The following is a 21,014-nucleotide window of genomic DNA, read 5'->3' as shown; positions in this document are numbered from 1 at the left end:
ATGCCCAGGAAGGAAACCTCACGTGTTGTACTATGTGGAGGGTGATGCTGCCCCATATTTATCTATTAGGCAGCTGTTGCCACTTTGCATAGTATTAGTTTATACTAAAACCCATACTAGTGCCAAAAACAGACATAAAAATAACCTTTCTACTCCTTTGCGAGATTCCCATTTATTCTTCCCATGATTGCATTAGCTGTTTTGGCCACTGCGTCACACTGGGAGTTCATGCGCAGCTGATTAGTGACCCTGAAAAAGATTTGGGGGCTGTGGTGGATGAGTCCCCCATCTTGTAAGTATGGCCTCCATATTTTGTTCTTAGATGTATACATTTACTTTTAGACATACTAAAACGCACATTTATTTGCTTGCGCGCAGTTTACCAAGAGATTTAGGTCATTCCGTATCAGTGACCTGTCCTCTTCATTTTTACAATTTTCCCATTTTTGTGTCATCAGCATCATCACTGATAAAATTTGTTATGTATACTGTATCATTTGTTCAAAAGGGACTTTTGGGAATGGAGAGAGAAGACCTTTAGGATGCTCTGGAATGAACGAATGAATGATATGTGCTCTAAATTCAATCTTGTTCCACATTCAAGTGGGTTTATTATGTAAATTAAGCAAAAAAAACACCTAGATTTAAACATAAGCAATTTAGACATTTTCTTTAAAAGCTCTCGGGCAAAGAGCTTAGTGATAGTTGAGGGTCTGTTTAACCAATTACCCTGTCATAGTAAGGCATGACTGCAATGGGAAAGTGCAAGTTATGCAACCCTCTAGCTAACTGCACAGACACATAGCTCAGGCAATGGAGTCCCAAACAAACATATTTGCAAAGTGATGTGAGAGCTGAATACAACCTTACACGTAAACCAAATTATAGTCAGAAGTGCCAGACAGACTGCTGAGGACAAAACCAGTATCTGATGGAGTATATGTAGTGTTGCATGTCAGGCATAAGAAATCAGAGCTTCACCCCTAACTCATCCTATTTCAAGTGTGTTTCAATGGTACTAGTTTCAATACACAGATATAAAACTTACACATAGACACGGAGTTCAGATCCCAACCTCAGCTGGGGAGGTGGGCTGAAGGAGAGAGCTCCTCTTATAACTTGTAAGTACACCCCCACAAACCCAACTGATACAGACCTATACACACAGCCCCTTTATTACACTCTGATAAAATGGGTTACAAGTTATTTGGGAAGAGCATGGAAGGAGGGAGGCAGACAGAAAGGGGACTCATACTTTCAAAGCATGAACTTATTGTAAGACTGTTCCCAGCTTCTATTTGAGATAAGCCTTATTTAACTAAACTCGTATGGGAAGACTGCAATTCCTGCAAAAGACACAATTCAACATCAAAGAGTTTGGGGCCGGTTAACAGCTAGCATTTTAAAAAGACAAGAGAAGCATGTTACTTTTTGAAATATGCCGTTACTATTGATGTTTCAAGAGAAAATTTGTATCTAGTGTTTTGCTAAAGAAAAACCATGGATGAACACCGATACCCCTAGCACTGTCTCTTGTCAAGCACCACTTTTGCCTGACTAGCAGTGGCAGAAAGCCCACTCCCTTGCGAGGTGGTTAAGACACCTTCCTTACTAACCCATCAGTTTCCATGTTGCTGAAAACCAGTGGCCAAGCATGCTTAATGGACGAGCCCTCAAAAGATTCATAAGCAAGCTGATACAACTAAGTGTCATAAGCCAGAAGCAAGGTATTATTTGCAACAGCTCCCCATAGCTTTCCAGAAATAATAAGTGATTGAACATCTACATCATATTATTAGGAGGTAAAATGCTGCCACAGAGAGTGCTGTGATAATGTGACAGCGTGACAATGTGACATCCGGAGGTGTCTGTATCTGCTAAGATCATGCAAAACATTTCTGAAATTTCATCCCATTTTCCCCCTCTCTATTGATACTATTTGACTTGATAATTATACTCCAAATCTTCCAGCCTAACAAAGTTGAACATTTCATTATTTAACTATAAAGCAGAAGATTTGTAAATGTATGATCAGCTACATCAATATGCATCTTATCATGCATTTAAAATAAATCCTTCATCCTGTTTTAAAAAGAGATCTTTTTAAAACACTGAAACAATGACAGATAAAGCTAACTCTTAATAAAAATTCACAAATATAATGTACAGTACCTCCTCGCAATTTCTCAAAGACAAGGTAATACCTTGTGTCATCTTCAAAAAATTCTATTAACTCCAAAATGTTCCTTAAATAGAAAATAAAACAAGCAAAACAATTGAAAAGTGTGTTAAATATTTCTTTATATGCTAAAAATATGAAGTGCTAGAAGTAACCCAAAAATGACAATACTAATTGGGAAATCGGTTATTTTTGTAGTCTGTGGGATTAAAAAAAAATTGTATGTTCACCTTACACGGGTCAGATTCCACTGCTTAAATTTCACATAACTGAAAACTAAAGCAGTCTACTAGGCAGGGTTATAAAAAGAGAGCAGCTGAATGGTAACAGAGAAAAATGAGCTGTTATAGTTTGCAGTTAACAATTTGGAACTGCATGTCTGTCCTGAAGGCAAGAACAAAAATAATTACTTGCCATTCTTCTTCCCTATAAGTCACAGAGTAGAATTTGACACTGTTTGAAGGAGACAGCAACATCTGTCTGGTAGACTTTAGGCTCAGTGTGATAACCAACAGGTCACAACTAAGCATTGCGGCAGAAAGTATAAACATCCCTTGTTGCCTTAAGAATTACAACATACAAGGTCAGTCTGCATTTAAGTAAATATGAAATTCATACTTTGCACGTTGTCATTAAAGTTTCGTTTTTTTAATCACTTACGTATTGGATGCACATGAATTGTTAGGTGCGTACCAGAAATGAAGATACAATGATACATCCCTCAAAGAATCTAATAAGTTCTACCAGTTGTTTTAGAAATGGCCTTACAAAAGCAGTTGTAACACCAGGCAGTATGAAAATGAAGCGTAATGAGGTGGTCATTCTTTCAATTGCCTTTGATAACTCAACATTATCTTCATCCCTACAGTATTTCCATGGTTAAATGTGTCTGTACAAAGCCTGCCACAGTGGAGTTGTAATCCTGCTGCAGAACAAATAAATAATAAGGAACACGGCAAATACTGAGATAATGGTATCTAAGGTCTTTTCAGACAAATATGGGACTTTTTAAAAAAATTATTGGAATGAAATCCATTTAACATTCAAGCATATTACCTCCATGCTGATCTGGCTGCCAATAAGTTTTAAAATTTCATTTCCCCCCCCCCACTATTTTCTTAAACTTTCACATAAAATATAGTAGGTATGTGAGTTACACATCCAAAACATTAAGACTAAATTAAAATTGATTTGAAGGAGAAAAATGCACTTCTGTCCCTTCCTGCACCACCAGTTCTGAGAGACACCTTCTAAAGACGAAAATAAGCAATACTTACTTGTTACCCTGACATTGATACAATGTTTCTACTTCACGAAAAACACGACTTCGACTGTGTCCGGTGTTTTTCTCAATTATCTGTTAAAAGAATTGGAATCTATATTTAAAAATGACTCTGTGGCCCACATGTACAGTTATGGCTTTGGGTTCAGAGGTCCTGGGTTCAAATCCCAGTCATGCCTTGTCCCAGGGAAACATCCACAGCTTGTCTAGTTTCACATGTGAAGGCGTTAGTCACAGCACTGGAAAGCATGAAGATACTATAGTAATGATGGCAATCTAAGAACTGAAAAAGAGGAGAAAAAGGGACATTCAAAACCCAAATTACCACATTTTAAATTTACGTGGCCAGAAAAGGAAATCCTTTAGAGTTTTTACAAGAAAGAGTTTTATGGCATGACTCAAATCTAGCAATCAAAAAAGAAGAATTGGTTATTACAGGCATCTAATGACACAGTTTTGACTTCACTGCAAGATGAGAGTTGGTTAGTTAATTCAATAACTTCGCCAACTGTGATGCGTTCACGGGTTGAGCAAATCTTTGTCAATACCAGGAAGCTGCAATACAATTCTGCACTTCAGGCACTGCTCAGGGGAAAAAACAAAAGGGTGAGGACCGGAAAAGCAAGGGTGTTACAAAAAAGTTGCAATTAAATGATAGATGTGTGGGCTGGAAGCTTGTGAAGCAGCTACAGGTTCTGTCACTGGCTATATATCCAATATTATAGTTTCTCACTTTCACAAGCACAAAATTCACCCATAAAAAAGGAAAGCTCAGAAGCCAATATTACCGGTGAGGTATGTACCGTAATGTAGTTTATTCATAAAATTGTTAATGCTCTAGTCTCAGTTTTTAACCTCAACAAATCAAATGATAAAGGCTTTCATTATCTATAGGGCCAGATTTTTAAAGAGGCTTCAAAACAGCTTCTATTTTTGTCTCTCCAGTATTTTGTCATAAGTGATATAGTGTTTAGACAATCAGGTGGTGAGATAGATGTCTAGATATTATCATTTACACTTGCAATTAATCGCTGCCTCAAAACTACAGGCACAAAATGTTTCTTTTTAAAAGCTGGTCACAAATACTCTATAATTCCAAAATTGGTGCCATTAAAGAGTTTGTTGCATCACTGTATTTACCTTTACCAAGGTATTTCCTACAGTTTGAATGGGAAACAGCAGTAAACATAACTATAATGCAAGGGCAGGCAACCTATGGCATGGGTGCCGAAGGCAGCACGCAAGCTGATTTTCAGTTGCACTCACACTGCCTGGGTCCTGGCCACCGGTCCGGGGGGCTCTGCATTTTAATTTAATTTTAAATGAAGCATTTTAAAAACCTTATTTACTTTACATACAACAATAGTTTAGTTCTATATTATAGACTTATAGAAAGAGACCACCTAAAAATGTTAAAATGTATTACTGGCAAATGAAACCTTAAATGAGAGTGAATAAATGAAGACTTGGCACACCACTTCTGAAAGGTTGCCGACCCCTGCTATAGTGGTTAGTGGGTGCACTCTGTATACTGAGCTGCTCTGTCAAAAGCTCATAGCTATTTAATAGGCCACCTTGGACTACTTGCCAATCAGAAAGATAGGAACAACATGGCAGATGACAAGTTATTCAAACAAGTTGAAGAAAAATGCTTCCGATGGACTTTTTGCCTCCGCTTTTATAAATTAAAACACCAGCTGTTAGAATTCATTCAAAATAGGATGGAAAGGAAAAGACAGAGAAGTCTAACCATTATATGGTATATTATTTTGTGTGAACTCTGTCCACTGCTAAAATACTTCAGTTCATTCCAGAGGGCATGGTACAGAATGTCTCTCAATGCTACTTATCACCAAAAAGGACAGTTTTGGGTTTTGTTTTGTTTTGTTTTTAAATAAGGAGCCCTCCATATTCCTTACTCAATTATTGCAGGTACTCTAACACTGAGTCAGTATGAGGAATAAGACATGCAGACACAAATGAAAACACTCCCTCCTTGGATCCTATACTTACTTTTACTGCATATTCTTGCCCATTTTGCAGACTAACAGCACCTTGAACCTTGGCATATGCTCCCTCACCAAGGAGCTCAGCAGTCAGCTTGTACAAGTCTGCCAGAAAAATCAGCACAAAGCAAACATTAGCAGAAGTATTTTGGTGAATTGTAAAGACAAGCTACTGTTTTGATGAACAGCCTTAATACGACGGCAACTATGAGAACTCCCTTGGTTAATAAACTGGGGAAGTTGCATTTATGCAGCATTTTCACTGAGATGCATCAGCTTTACTTACACTTCAATTTTTATCTGTTCTGATCGCCAAACAACACAGGAATGGATTTCCTTGTAGGAGTGAAACTGCAATCCTATTAATATTAGAAAGTGTTTCTAACTCAATGAATGCTGGAATCTCAACTACTTTTCCTATGTTCTCAATATCTTACCTAATTAGGGATTCAAAGATTAGAAAATCATCCCTCAGTTTTCAAAGAGGAAAATGTTTCATCATTTCTTAATCAGAAAATGCTCTAGGTTTAGAAATCTATAGAATAAATACCTCCTGAAGTTTAAATATTAAAGCTAAAATGATATTTAGAGTAACTACCTCGAGTTTTTGGTTTTCACTCAGTGCTATTTTCCACAGGGTTATTTTTTTTTTTAAGTGATCAGTTCAGTTACATTGAGCTGTTCTAAAATGGTTTACGTTTGCAGATACCTTACTTAACAGAAACAGTTTGTATGCAAATATTCTAAGAAACCTAACATTTGTTTAGATGTTCTGCACCTTGCCTATTCTAAAAACAAATTTCCAATGGAAATACAAAGGCAAAGAGCTCACTATAAGGAATAAAGGCACTGAAGAAAACAAGTGATGAAGAAATAAAAGATGAAGCAGTGTTAATTTTCACTGCACTGGCGAACAACAATTATTTTGCTTCGAAAATTGAAAGGGGCCAAGAAGAGAGACAGACATTATAGATCAGAGACACTGCAAATTGACACCAACCTTCAAACTTCCCCGGGAGATGGTCTGTGGCTCTGGTCCTCCTTTTTTTCTTTTTCTTTTTGCCGTTATCTACTATGGCGAGAGGCTGACTGCTCACCACCTCTGTGTGGCAGAACAAAGGCAGCTTAAACAAACCTACCCTATGTTAGGAGGAAATCAACATGGATTACATGTGTGCTCTTAAACTACCCTAAATGTTCACTGCTTTTCTTCATCATTATAGGCGGACATCTCTCCACCAAAATCAGAAGAAAGCAAAAAAGAACTTGGATGCTAATTAAACACACACACACGAAGTAGTGCTAGTTTGATAAGCAGGAGAGAAATACAAGGCAGAAATACAAGCAATTATCATGCATCTACTGTGAAAGTAGCTCCTATTCCTGCTACCACCGTGTATACAAAGTCAGCCCTGCGAGCAACACTGCTCAGACTGCTGCAAGAGCCACCTGCATGCTACCATCATCTAACAAAGATCCTGGGGATTAGCAGGATTCAGTGCAAGTACACAGGTGTTTGCAGACAGCTACAACATTTTTTATACTTTTTCCAAGTCCTTTTATTCAAAAATAAAAGGGGTTCCCATAGCAGCAATTGGGAGAGTCAAGGAACAGGAAGGCACAGATTCTCAGACTGGTGGGGAAAATGGAGGAACGTAGACTAGACTTGTAAACAAGACAATTAGCATACAAAATCAGCCTACTGTTCCATTTCAACTCATTCTCCAGCTCTGAGAGTGGACATGCTTCACAGAAATGGCAAGCCACAACAAACCATTACACAATAACCTGTCCATAGGGGATGTTTCTTTCTAAACACAGATCAATGGTTTGCTTATGCCCTGAAACATGTGTTCATACCCTTTATATATTTTGTTCTCATGTTATGTAATGTGGATTTTATCCCTATCAGTGTCTCATCCTCGTTACCTTCTTATTGTGCCCTTGTTTGGACTCAACCTCACCTCACTCTCTGCCATTAATTTGCATTGTGTCCAAAAGAATACATCATCTTGTTCTTGTACTACGAGAACGGGTAACTAGAAGCATCAGATTTCCCTTTTGTATCATGTCCCCTTTTATTAGCCTCCTCTCTAAACAGGCCTAATCTTTTCAATATCTCTGCATGTGTAAGCTTTTCCATGCCTTTAATGACGACTATTCATGCTGACAGATACCATGCTAGCTAAAATCAGGGTTCAAATGGTTAAGCACTGTTTTGCCATAAACTTGTGAACCATTTTCCAGAATTCTTGTAGGCAGGATTCCTAAAGAATGAAATGCAAATAATTCACTGTTTTACTTTTTTTTTTTTTTTTAAATAAACATAACATACTGCTGTGTTGTGCCACAGAAAACAGAAATCCCTGTAGAAGGTAACATTCTGAGCATACTGGCAAAATGAAGCAAACTAAATGTTAAGGGGATATTGTCAACTTAAATCTTTTTTTTTATTAATTAACCAATTTTTAAAAAAAGACTCCAGTTTCTAATGAAGCACCCACTAAATAACACATCTTTTGAATTATTACTGATTTTTAAATAAGGGTTTTTCTGCTCTCCAGTGATGTTTGTAAAGGTCTTTTCAGAATAAGAAGCTATGTAAGTTAAGAGTAAGACAGACTACACAAAGTGCTGTCAAAGGCACAAAATAAGATGAACTACAGAGAAAAGCATTTTTCCTGCCAACCCCTTTCAGTGATAGCAATTATGGGAGTCATTTATAACTGCCATATGTTGTGTACAAAATTTTCAGACTAGAGTGATTTGGAAATTGGTGAAAAATCTGTGTCCCTTTAATGCCACTCATTGAAATACTTAACGCATCATTCAAAGCCATGATCATCTTTCAGTCTCTCACCTTCTGATCAATGTTACTTTAGAGACACCGCAATGCGACTAAAACGTAAGCTTCAAAGAGACGGTTCCTCACACCAGAAAGTAAACTAGTCATTTAAATGTAATTTGAATTAGAAAGTTGACATTTCCAACTTGCGTTCTGTACTAAATTTGTGCACAAACAAGATGTGTTAATTAGCTTTTTGTTCTGCCTGTGATCTGATAAGGATACCTCTGTATGACGACACCAAGTTTCCTTTTCTGTTGAAACTTTAAGAAAGGAGGAAGCTCAGTGCAGTTTTGTTCCCATTAGTCGCTCTCTTTTGATAAACCACGTCTATGCTTAGGCCTCAGTAGCAACTTGAATGACATGAGAAAACGCCTTTATCCCAGCAACTTGTTTTGGGGCCTCACCTCCTTAATGGAGTGTTCTTTGGAGTAAGTGTTAACAAGAACAAGCCTTTACACTTGAAATCTGGATAGTTTAATGGGAACAGTCAACTCTGTCACCCAATTAATGGTAATTTTATATTACGGTTTCAGAGGTTTAACCTTCTCCCACAGACCTGACTCCCCCATCTTCCCAGCAGTTAATCCTGGGCCTGGTATTGGAGGGTCTAGAACAGGGGTTCTCAAACAGTGGGTTGCAACCCCATTTTCATGGGGTCACCAAGGCTGGTGTTGGCTCTGGGCCCTAGCAAGTCTGAAGCCCAAGCCCCACTGCCCCGGGCTAAGGTTACATGCCCCCTATCCAGTGCAGAAGCCCTGGGACTTCAGCTTTGGCCCCTCCCCCGCCCAGGGCGGTGGGGCTCAGTCTTCGGTCACCTTCTCTTGGGGGGGGTGTAGTAATTTGTTGTCAGAAGGAGGTCATGGCGCAAGGAAGTTTGAGAACCGCTGGTGTAGAACACGAATGCTAAGTTAATACATTGAGTGTATTCATTCACTCGTTTTTTTAACTGTCATTTTTAGCAGAATATTTGACCTCTTGATAGAGTAATGGGTGAGTAAAAATAACCAGCCATTTTCCAGTCAGGTACATAAAGAATTGCCTATTGGGAATTTGAATGCGTTTCCCTAGATTGTTTATATACTGTTTAAGAAATGAAAAACAGAAGAAATTAGTTTTCATCGCAGCAAGAAGTTAACCTCAGGGTGCCAAAAAGAAGTTCTATACTAGGCCTGTTGTTTACTATATAACTTATTAATGATTTGGCAACTGTGAATTTTGTCACTTCAGTGCTTCACCACTAACAAAACCCAGACTAGTCAACATCAGATGAATGAGGAACTTCCGAGGGACCTAACCAAGCTAGATGAGGGGACAACATAATGGGAGAGGCAATTCACTGTTGATAAATGCAAAGTTATATGCCTTAGAGGGAATAATTTACACTGAGTTAGTAGTTAATAATTCCTGAGTTGTCAGTTAATTTCGAAAGAACTCTTGGCATCAGTGCAGATAGCTCAATAAAGACCTCTGCTCAATGTGCAGCAGTAGTCAAAAAATGTTAGGACGCAAATGGAATGGGATAGAAAATAATAGGTATGCCCTCCTCCACATTACGGTGTTCTCTTCTTGCAGACTCATCTCAAAAAGGATACAGCAGAACTAGAAAGGGTTCATAGATTGTTGACGAGAATGATAAGGAGCATGGAAAAATGTATACGAAGAGAGATTGAAAAGAGTGGGATTCTTTACTTGAGAAAGTAGACAAATAATAAATATACAAAAAATAGCAGAATAGATACAGTGAACACAAGTTCCGGATTTACTCTCTCATATAATATCAGGTGACTTTCAGACATGCTTCAGAGCATATGTCAGCCTCTATCAAGGTTAAAAGGAAACTTCTGGGGGCAGGATATCCCACAGCTGCCTACTGGAGGGTTCCAGTGAAGTAGCTGGTATTGGCCACAGTCAATGCCAGGATGCTGAAATAGCTGGACCACTGGTATGACATACTGGGCCACTCCTACATACAGGCTAGACTTGAAACACCTACACAACACTTAGTCACAAAGGCTAGAAGTTATTTAGTTTCAGCAGAAGCTAACAACATTCAACCACAAAAATTTCTTACTCACCAGTAAGAGGACTTTTTAAAACCCCATCTACAGTATAGACTAGCTCCTGCTTCCACTGAAATCAATGGGAATTCTTCCACTGACTTCAGCTGGAGCACTCTCAGGCCTTCTGTCAACAGTGAAAACAAAGACATACTATGCCCACTGACAAGAGATGAGAGAATCTGAGAGAAGTTGTGGTTCAAATTCTCATTTTCCCTTCTGTTGGGTCTAAGCATTGCAGCTCTCATTGGAGCCAAAGAGGTGAAGCTCTCCTCCTTGAATTACCAAGGGACAATGGAGCAAGCTAAGGGCAGAATACATTTTGTAGTAGCAATTCTGCCCGAGCCTCAAGTACTGTTCCTCTAGTAAGTGCTAGGGATGGCAGGCCGGCTGGCTGGCCCGGGGTTAACGGTTAAGGTGTGTTAACTGACAAGACTGATGCTTACCAGTTAACCATTTACATCCCTAGTAAGTGCCTACACACAGGTAAACTTACTTAGTATTAGAGCCAATGTTAAATACATACAATATTTAAAGTCCTCCATGGGATAGGTCCTGGATACATGAGAAAAGCCTTCTCTTTCCACAACTATGGCCTCCTACAACACCTCCATTCCACTGGATCAATGAATCCATTGACAAGAAGAACGGCACTCATGGGTGCCAAAGGCAGAATTTCAGAGAGGCGAGAACAAGAACACACTACCAGAAAAGATTAAAATGACCATAGTTGTGCATTAAGTTCTGGATGCAGTGAAACCTAACTGTTGATATAGCTTCCCCACAAGTAAGTACTCCTCTCTCTCACATGCAAAAAACCCAAACAAAAAAAGCCTTAATTCTAAATACCTGGGTTGGAAAGACAGGGATATATAATTATCTCTAACTCCTAGGGGGAAGTTGGGTACTACAGCGATGGACATCAGTATAAGAACTTGAGAGAAAAAAATGGATACCTGGTCTGTGTTGGACTGACTTCACTGGAAGAAGGGAGTTTGGGTAGACAGGCTGATTACCATTTGCTTCAAAACCAGGACTTGCTGAAGTAGGATTATTTTGTAACTAAAAAGAAACAAAAGCATATTCAGAGTCACAAATCATTTACTTTTGTTATTTATATTACAATAGTGCCTAAAAGCTTCAGAGATCGGGGTCCTGTTGCTCTAGATTCTGTACAGACACACAGCAGGAGACGACCTTGCAATCCAAAAATAAGCAAGGCAGAAAGAGGCTGTATTCTCAGTTTACAGATGGGGAGCTAATGCACAGTGAGCTTAAATGAATTGCATACAGATCTCCCAAGTCTTGGGCCAGTCCTCAAGCACAAAGCCAACTTCCCCCAAGGAAATATACTATCCTGTTTAGATTAGGAGTACAACTTCTCACTTTCCATAGACATGTACAAATTAGAAAGAGTCAGAAAGACAACCTTTGCATACTCTGGGGCAGAGCCTCAGCTGATACAAAACTGCCATAGCTCTATTATCTTCAATGGAGCTACAACAATTTACACCAGTTGAGGATCAGTCCTGTACTCTCAGCACATTCCTTACATTACTGATAAAACAATTAAGTGGAGTCCTAACATTATATTCCAATTGCCACGGCATAAAGGGATATTTATTAAGGAGAATCACACACTCCACCTCCCATTTGAAAATGCCCCGGTGACAGGCACAAGAGCCTCCAAAATGACTATGTAAAGACATACCTTGCAACCAATCTTGAAGGCTCTGACAGACCATGACAGTGAGCGAGCAATTTCTACAGCTAGGGATCTTCTACTGAAAAGCAGGGCCACCAATGCGCAACAATTTATCCCTAGCAACCAACAGTAAAATAGCCCCAGATAACAACTGTCATGGCAAGGCATTGAGAGAAATAGAGGAATATGAATAGTAATCTGGAGCCAGACTCTTTGGAGTTTCATAGATTATAACCAATGTTCTGAATTTCACCTGGAAATAAATCAAAGGCCGATGCAAAAAACAAATACCTGGCACAACACGCTCTCAGCCTACTGAGGTAAGTAGTTAAATAAGCACAACAATACATTGGACAATAGAATTCCACTATAGTCACAAGTAACCAGTGGAAACAAGTGAGAAGACTCCCTCCCAGAACTGCAACTCACTAAGATCCTTCTTAAGACTTTTTCTAGCCAGGGCTTAAAAATTCATATCCTGTTTCTGCTGGCTAGTAAGCACCAAGCAGATGGCCCTCTCTAGTAGAGTAGTCCAGGCATTCTAAATACAATAAAAACTTTTCTTCCTGGGGTTTTGGTTTCTTTACAGAGGCCAAACATTTTCAAGCCAGTCTGCATACAGCTAAACTGAAATCCAAAACTAGGCACCTGAAGAGAAGTGGCCTGATTTTCAACAAGATGCTGAACAACTTGCAACTCCTACAGAATTCCACCGCTGTTGTTTGGGCTCAGCACTTTTGTAAATCAAGCCATATTTTGACACTGAGGAGCCTAACTTTGGGCATCCAGAATTAAATCTCTCAGAAATTTTCAGCCAAGACCCTCACTTCCCAGAAAGTTACCTACATAAGCCACAATTGCAAGTGTCAGCCAAATAAGACTCGCTTAGCAGGTGTTGATCTTGCTGGAACACGCTAACTAGGTGAAGTCACAGAAGAACAATGCTACTTTATTACAAACACTTATGAAAACGCTTAAGCACAGTGCATTACAGGCTGCCAAATGTAGAGAGGTGAACTGGTTCATAGTGAAAGAAACCTATTAGAAATCACATTATTCATTACAGCACCGTGTTAAATCATGTCTCTTGCTCCAATTCAAAGATACACAGAAGGAGGGAAAATACATGTTTCAAATTCTGTCAAAGAAAAGGCATTTCTACTGTTCACTTATCTATATTAATAATTTGGTAAATCACTCTAGTAATTAAAATTGCTTGTGAGTGGTATAGGGAGTGCCTCCACTATCATAGTTAGTGTTGGACTTTGGTGATCTAAACAGCACGATGAAAAATGAGCCAGAAAAATATCCCATACTACATACATTCCTGACAAAATGTAAGACTAATATATTTTGGGATGAAATTCTGAAAATCTACATGAAGTCCAAGTAATCTGGCTCTGTGAAAAGTCTACTATGGCCAACTGCAATCCAGCCCAGCCATAGCCATTAATGAAGTCTAGTGACCCTGGCTGCAAGGGCTTTTGAGCTACAGCAACTCCTCACTTAACGTAGTCCTGGTTAACCTCCTTCCTTGTTATGTTGCTGATCAATTAGGGAACATGTTCATTTAAAGTTATGCAATGCTCCCTGATAACATTGTTTGGCAGCTGCCTGCTTTGTCCACTGCTTGAAGGAAGAGCAGCCCGTTGCAGCTAGCTGGTGGGGGCTTGGAACCAGGGTGGACTCACAGCCCCCCACCCCCATCAGCTCTCCGCTCCCCTAAGTTCTCTGTGCATCAGCTGCCCAGCAAGCGATCAATTGCTGGCAGTTCAGCTGTCCCTCTCCGCACTGCCGTGTGCTGCTCCTGCCTTCTGCCTTGGAGCTGCTCGGGGGAGCCTCCTACTTGCTGTGCAGGGGAGGAGAAAAGACGAGGGCTAATGTCAGGGTGTCCCCTGCTCCGCCCCACACATCTATCCCTTCTCCATATAGAGCAGGGGGGAGACACAAGAGGATGGAGAGAGCTGGACACAGCTGCTGTCTCAACTTCCTGATCTTTTTAAAGGCAATTTACTTAGAGTGTGGTGTCAGCATACTTAAAGGGACAATGCACATCTCTCTCTCCCCCCACACAAACAAGGTGCATCTCTCTGTCTGCCATGCTGTCTCCCCTCCCTCCCTCCATTCCTGCTGCCTTGTAGAGTGTGAGGCTACATTAACAACAGTGTGTTAACCCTTGAGGGCTCAGCTGAGTGCTAGTTCATCATTTAGCAGTAAGGCATTCCCTGGGAAATATCCCAACCTCTTCCACCCTATGACTTCACCATCTCAACCAAGCTTCACAATCATCATTGCTGTGTATAGTATTTTTGTTTAAAACTTATATTGTGTATACATATATAATATAGTTTTTTTGTCTGGTGAAAAAATTTCCATGGAACCTACTCCCCCACAACACCACCCCATTTACATTAATTCTTACAGGGAAACTGGATTCACTTAACATCGATTCTCTTAAAATCGCATTTTTCAGGAACATAACGACAACATTAAGCGAGGAGTTGCTGTACTTAATCAGCATAAGAATGAGTCCAGTGGCCTGCCTTCTGCACTTCTTCTGCAATGGCCTCCACACTGCCTTTGATTGCCCATCTTCCAAGTGTACACTGAAGGACAGGCCAGTCCTATCGCTGCCTCAGCTACTCACCTCTCTTGCAAGGTAACAACGGGGTTTCCGTGGCATGGAGAGTCAAGTCCTCTCACAATGGGTCAATCTCACACTTTTCAGGCTAGCACAGATTGATTTTTAAAACGGATTTCTCCCATCTCAAATCTGTTATTACTTCTCCATGATAACTACTAGAATGCTGTTAGAGAACACAGTGGAATATAGGACAAAATATTTGTTGCTTTTAAAGTTTAAATTTCCTCTTCGGAGAAGGTCATATACTTTTACAACAAAATTTATTGCCACTGATTTTTCTGTAATGGAAATATATCTATATTGACATAGGCATTTATACAGCTTTTTAAAAGTGTTCTCAGAATATCAGCCAGGTAGGCAAGTGTAATTATTCCTATTGGCCAGGTGAAGAGGCAAACAAAGTAAGGTTAAGTGACTTGCACAAGATAATACAATAAGTCAGTTAGCAAGGGCAAGAAGCAAGACTTGAGGCAACTTAAAAATAAGACTGAAAACTATTAAGTGTATTTATTTGGGGGGGGGGGGAGAGAATGGGAAAACCAGTGACCTGGCTGTACTCAACTGCAAATCAATATTAGGGATGAGAAGGCATAACAGCAACCAGGGTTTCATTCAGCAGAAAATGAATATGAGAGGGTCAGTCTTATGCAAGGATTCCCTGGCATATCAATTGCTCAATGCATTGAGGATCATCTCCTTTCCAGTTTCCTTCAGAGAAGTAAATACATTGGACTAACAGGAAAGCCTACTTAATGCTATTGATCAAGGGAAATAAGCACCCTTCATCATGTTTCTGCACGAATTAAATTGCAAAGTTAGGTTGGAACTCGAGACGAGTTATTTCAAAAAGACAAGGTAACGGTAATAGTACTTAATTTGACTTAAGCAAGTCAATTTCTCTGATTCTCAAATCAGAAAGCTGTTGAACTGTTTTAAATTACAGAAAAAAATATACAGGATAAGTCAGTTTTGACAGCAACTTATGAAAGACTAGCATTATGCTTTTTTTCTCCATTTGATTGCTTAGGGAACGCTCTTCATGATCTCAGAATGAATCGTCAAACTCCTATTTGGTCAGCTAATTTCCTGTTACTCAAATATAACCAGAGATGGAAGCTTTCTAGGAAGTGGACTTTGGATTTTTGGTTGCTTTTTAAATTTTCATGCACCTATTAGTAGTTTATTTCCTGCTCTTAAGAGACTCCCTCAAATCAGATATGATATTTCTTACTGGAAGTTAAGCTATACAACATACTTCCTTCCTGAGGCCATGTCTATACTAGCGATCTTACAGCGGCACAGCTGTGAGATCGCACGTGTAGCTTATCTATGCCGACAGGAGAGAGCTCTCCCATTGACATAATAAGACCACCTCCATGAGCGGTGGTAGCTATGGGAGAAGCTCTCCTGCCTACATGGCATTGTCCACGCCAGCGGCGTTTGTCGGTGTAACTCGTGATGCACAGAGGGGTGTTTTTTTCACAACACAGAGTGACATAAATTACATTGTCAAAAGTGGTAATGTAGGCAGCCCTACCTACAGTTAGTAATTTACAACCAATAAATATTTTAAGTGCTAGAAAGTGATTTTTCCTCGTATTACCTTCCTGTAGTTTTAATTCTGATTATTTAGAAAGAATGAACCATGTTAAACTCCATCTTGAATGCTTTAGGGTATGCTGTCTGGCTCAAGCAGCAATGATCTTTTCTATGGTGTAAAGGAATTCTCCCTTACCATAATTAGACCCCTCTTCTAAAAACAAATGCTATCACCTGTATATTCCAATACTTTCACATTATGAAAGTTCAGTATTCTTTACAAAAACAAAGAGGTTTAGTTTAGCAGTAAGTAGTGACTAAAATATTCACTGATAGAGTTTAGACTTGCTGTAGATGGAACAATTTCAGTTTAGCATAGTGACAAGAAATTACACAGGTTCCTGAAAGTAACACATTAATAGAATTACCATTATTTTCAGCAGAGTAATTCTGAAACAATATGTAATGTCCCTCTCTGACAATTCTGGAATTTAAAGTAGTGTTGTTTTCAAAATACAGTACTGGGTATTTTAGGTAAAAGCCACTACTAGCTTTGTTTTGCCTGTATATAATCTAGTAAAGATAGATAGTAATACTTGTATTGAAATGAAATACCAATACCAAATAGCCATTTACATTTGACAATTTGTAACCAAACTAACACCACTTTACCTTTGTCATAACTAATTTTCAGCTATGGAGTCATAATGACTAATCAATAATCAAGTTAATATTTAAAACTGAGTATTAATTTAGTATCTGAGCTGAAAATTTTCAGTTTAAGGCCAACCAGCAAGATTTCATAAATTTTGTTCCAATCATTTGCAGTTTAGTCACCAACATTTTTTTTAAAAGTCCCCAAGGGATCTGGAACTGGGAGAAAGTCAAAATGGTACTGAAATGTATTTTTTAAAAATTAAGTCTAAATTTACTAGCGAGCCAACTCAAACTTTGCAATACTGATACTAATGATGCCTTTTCTTTAATTTGTATTTTTCAAAGTCTTTACTCAGTTAAAATTAGAATTAATTCGAGCTGTAGCCCACATCACGTGTACAAACACACTTGCTACCTTTGAGCCAGTTCTCATATTACAACAACTTGTTTTCATTTACAGAATTCTTTCTACAGACAATCAGAATTATAGCAATGCTCAAAATATTTTTCCAGTAAGGCACAGGCTCTGGCTAGGCTTACACTTAAACCATTACAGTGGCACTGTTGTAGCATTTCAGAATAGCCACTCACTACAGTAACAAAATGGGCTCACCGTAGTTAATCCATCTCCCCCAGAGGCAGTAACTAGATTGACAGAAGAATTCTTAAGACTGCTTTTAAAGTTAGCTGAAATATTACTTTTAAAATTAAGAGTTCTTAAACTGTCTGCATACTGGAACAAGTTGTTCCCCAAAACTGAAAATATACAACTTCAGAATGCGTGCAAGTGTGAAGGCGCATGGATCAAACATAATAGGAAACTTGTCAGCAGTAAGAGTGATGTTAATACCCTATACGCTTTACCTTAGAAGAACAGAGGAAGTTCTTCAGTTCCGCAATTTTATTTTGCCTCACAATATCCGGCATCTAGAAGGGATAAAGAAGAACTTATTTTTGAAGAATGTCAAAGTGCACTCCTTACTTCCTCAGTCATCAGAACATACACTGAAAAACTCAAATGAGCTTCTACATGTAGTTCCTTTATTTGAAAAAAGCTTTTAAGGCCATTTAATTGAGCAAAAATATAAAAATATTTTAAATCACTATTGTTTTAAATTATATGTACAAGAGCTCCTACCATCAGAGTGGATAGAGCTAAGTTTTGGCTACTGAACAGCCTTTTGAGATAGTAGCATACTTCAATGCAGGAGTTGTTAAGAGTATATGTTTCTGTCGTGCATTTGCTGTGAATCGTTTTATACTGCCTTAAAAGAACAAATTATCTGGTAAAAATTCTAAGAGATACCTGCATTGAAACTAAACAGCCTTTCAACATGTTTCAGAGGGTTTGCAATTCTTAATTTTAAGATAGAAGAAAAATATAGTAAATACTGAAGGATTAAAATTAGGGCTGTCAACTAATCGCATTTAACTTGTACGATTAACTCAAAAAAATGAATTGAAATTAATTGCAGTTTTAATCACACTGTTAAACAATAACAGAATACCAACTGAAATTTATTAGAAAAACATCCAAAATATTTGTTTTCAAATATATTGATTTCAATTATAGCATACGTATATATACACACACACATATATATACACACACACACACACATATATAATAAACAATTATAATAGAATATAAAGCATAGAGGGTTCACTTTATATTTTTTTATTACAAATATTTGCACTGTAAAAACAACAGAAGAAACAGTATTTTTCAATTCACCTCATACAAGTACTGTAGTGCAATCTCTATTGTGAAAGTGCAATTTACAAATGTAATTTTTTTTTGTTACGTAACTACACTCAAAAATAAAATAATGTAAAACTTTAGCACCCGCAAGTCCACTCAGTCCTCCTCCTTGTTCAGCCAATCGCTAAGACAAAATAGTTTGTTTGCATATATGGGAGACAATGATGCCCACTTCTTGTTTACAATATCATCTTAAAGTGAGAACAGGCATTCACATTTGTAACCAGCGTTGCAAGATATTTACGGGCCAGATGTCCTCTGGAATGGTGGCTGACGCATAAACGAACATATAAATCTTTAGAATATCTGGCACACAAATATCTTGTGCCACCAGCTATAACAATGCTATGTGAATGCCTGTTCTCACTTTCAGGTTACGTTCTAAACAAGAAAACGGGCAGCATTAGCTCCTACAAATAGAAACAAACTTGTTTGTCTGAGGGACTGGCTGAACAAGAATAGGACTGAGTGGACTTGTAGAATTATGTACAAAAAATAACTGCATTCAAAACAAAACAATGTAAAGCTTTAGAGTCTACATTTGTAAGCTCCACTTTCATGACAAACAGACTGCACTACAGTACTGTATTAGGTGAACTGAAAAAATACTGTTTCTTGGCGTGCAAATATTTGTAATAAAAATATATATATAAAGTGAGCACTGTACACTTTGTAATCTGTGTTGTAATTGAAATCAACATATCTGAAAATGTAGAAAACATCCAAAAATATTTAAATAAATGGTATTCTACTATTGTTTAATGGCACGATTAATCATGCAATTAATCATGATTAATATTTTTAATTGCTAGACAGCCCCAATTAAAATATCTAAAAAACACAGTAAATATTTATTTTAAGAGTGAAACATAGGGACAGGTATATTTCCCCATCTCCCCCAAATATATTCTTAATAGGAAACATCAATTTGATCACAGCATGTCTCTCGCTATATAAAGTACAGAATTCCCTGAGTTTGATGCTCTTATGGAGTAATTATATACACTAAGCAATATGAGTCTTCCACGTTGCTTCATCTTGCAAAGGTGAGGCTCCAAGACTTGAAGCTCCTTCGCATAGTACTCAGCTCCTAAATGTTCAGCTATATTGCTCAACAGCATAACTACCGTTTTATGGTATTGCTTCTGAAGTGATAATACTGGGATGTAGGTTTATAGCAGTGGATGCAAAACACACCTTCAAAAGTTGCTATAGTTCTGAATACGCTTGGGGAAAAAAAAGGGGGGGGTGCACAATGTACTTTAAGTGAAGCCCTGGATGTTTATCTTAGAACAAAAGCTGAAATTCTCTAAGATCAGAAAAAAACCCAAACCTTAACTTTGCTAATACAGCCCAATATTCCCAAGAACAGTTGTTAGCTCTGTTCCTTACCCAGGACCCCACTGGCCAAGCCTACAGCCAGTGGTCAGGCTGTTGTAACCTCTGCAGCGGCAGTGAAAGCCAAACCCACTCCCTCCTTACTCCCATTCCAATTCCATGTATTGTCCCAGCCCCCAAACTGGGGTGCCCTGGTTTGGGGGGATAAAGGGGGGAGGGCCCCCCAGGGGCTAAAGGGATAAGGGGTGGGGGAGAGGACCCCAACTCCCACAGTAGGGTACCCCAGTCTAGGGGGGATAAAGGATGGAGGAGGGGCCTATGGGGGATAATGGGTGGGGGAGAGGACCCCAGCCCCCACACTAAGGTGCCCCAGAATCCAACGGGGATAATGGGTGGGGGAGAGGACCCCAGCCCCCACACTAGGGCGCCCCGGGGCTTATGGGGGACAAGGGGTGAGGGAGGGGACCCCAGCCCCCACACTAGGGCACCCCAGTCTAGGGGGGATAAAGGGTGGAGGAGGGGCCCATGGGGGACAAGGGGTGGGGAGGGGCCCCAGGCTGTGAGGGGCTCCGGAGCCCCCCCCTTACCTCCATCGCTGCCGGAGCACGTCCCTCTCAGTCACCTCACCGGGGGAGGGGCGCCGCTAGCGACTTGCCCTGAGGCCAGGACACCGGCACAGAAGGGGGGGAGGGGTAAGGAGCGCAGCGCAGGCGCACGGCGGACCGGAAACCGCTGGCGGAAGTCGGGGAAGTGTGTGTGTGTGGGGGGGGGAGATGTGCGCAAGCGCACCGCGGACAGGCGGGGAAATCGCGCGCAGGCGCAATCGCTGGCGGCGGCGCGGGGGGAGAATTGCTCAAGTCAAGGCGCTCTGAGGGCGAGGAGCGCGGAAGCTGCGCGCAAGCGCAGTGCTTCCGGAAGGGAAAAGAGGCTGGGGGAGGAGCCAAGCGAAGCCAGAGGCCACGCCCTCCCCCAGGCTGTGGGGTGAGAGGGCTCTGGG

The 21,014-nt window shown here is 39.6% G+C and overlaps 1 protein-coding gene across 2 annotated transcripts in view; it reads right to left on the bottom strand.

The window, feature by feature from the left end:
- The window catches only part of MKNK1 (MAPK interacting serine/threonine kinase 1), a 33,408-nt gene extending 12,650 nt beyond the window's left edge, over positions 1–20,758 (bottom strand). For both annotated transcript variants that reach the window (XM_030571844.1, XM_030571846.1), the window contains exons 1-7: positions 20,605–20,758; positions 17,782–17,844; positions 11,329–11,434; positions 6,468–6,569; positions 5,475–5,572; positions 3,457–3,536; positions 2,173–2,246 (exon numbers count right to left, since the gene is read on the bottom strand). In XM_030571844.1, the coding sequence (XP_030427704.1) occupies positions 2,173–2,246; positions 3,457–3,536; positions 5,475–5,572; positions 6,468–6,569; positions 11,329–11,434; positions 17,782–17,844; positions 20,605–20,610 (529 nt within the window). In that variant the 5' untranslated portion in view covers positions 20,611–20,758. The remainder of the gene's footprint in view (positions 1–2,172; positions 2,247–3,456; positions 3,537–5,474; positions 5,573–6,467; positions 6,570–11,328; positions 11,435–17,781; positions 17,845–20,604) is intronic.
- Between the last annotated feature and the right edge of the window lie 256 nt (positions 20,759–21,014).

The sequence above is a fragment of the Gopherus evgoodei genome, chromosome 8, assembly GCF_007399415.2.
Source record: "Gopherus evgoodei ecotype Sinaloan lineage chromosome 8, rGopEvg1_v1.p, whole genome shotgun sequence".
Classification (NCBI taxonomy): Eukaryota; Metazoa; Chordata; order Testudines; family Testudinidae; genus Gopherus; species Gopherus evgoodei.
This window is presented reverse-complemented; position numbering and strand designations above follow the sequence as displayed.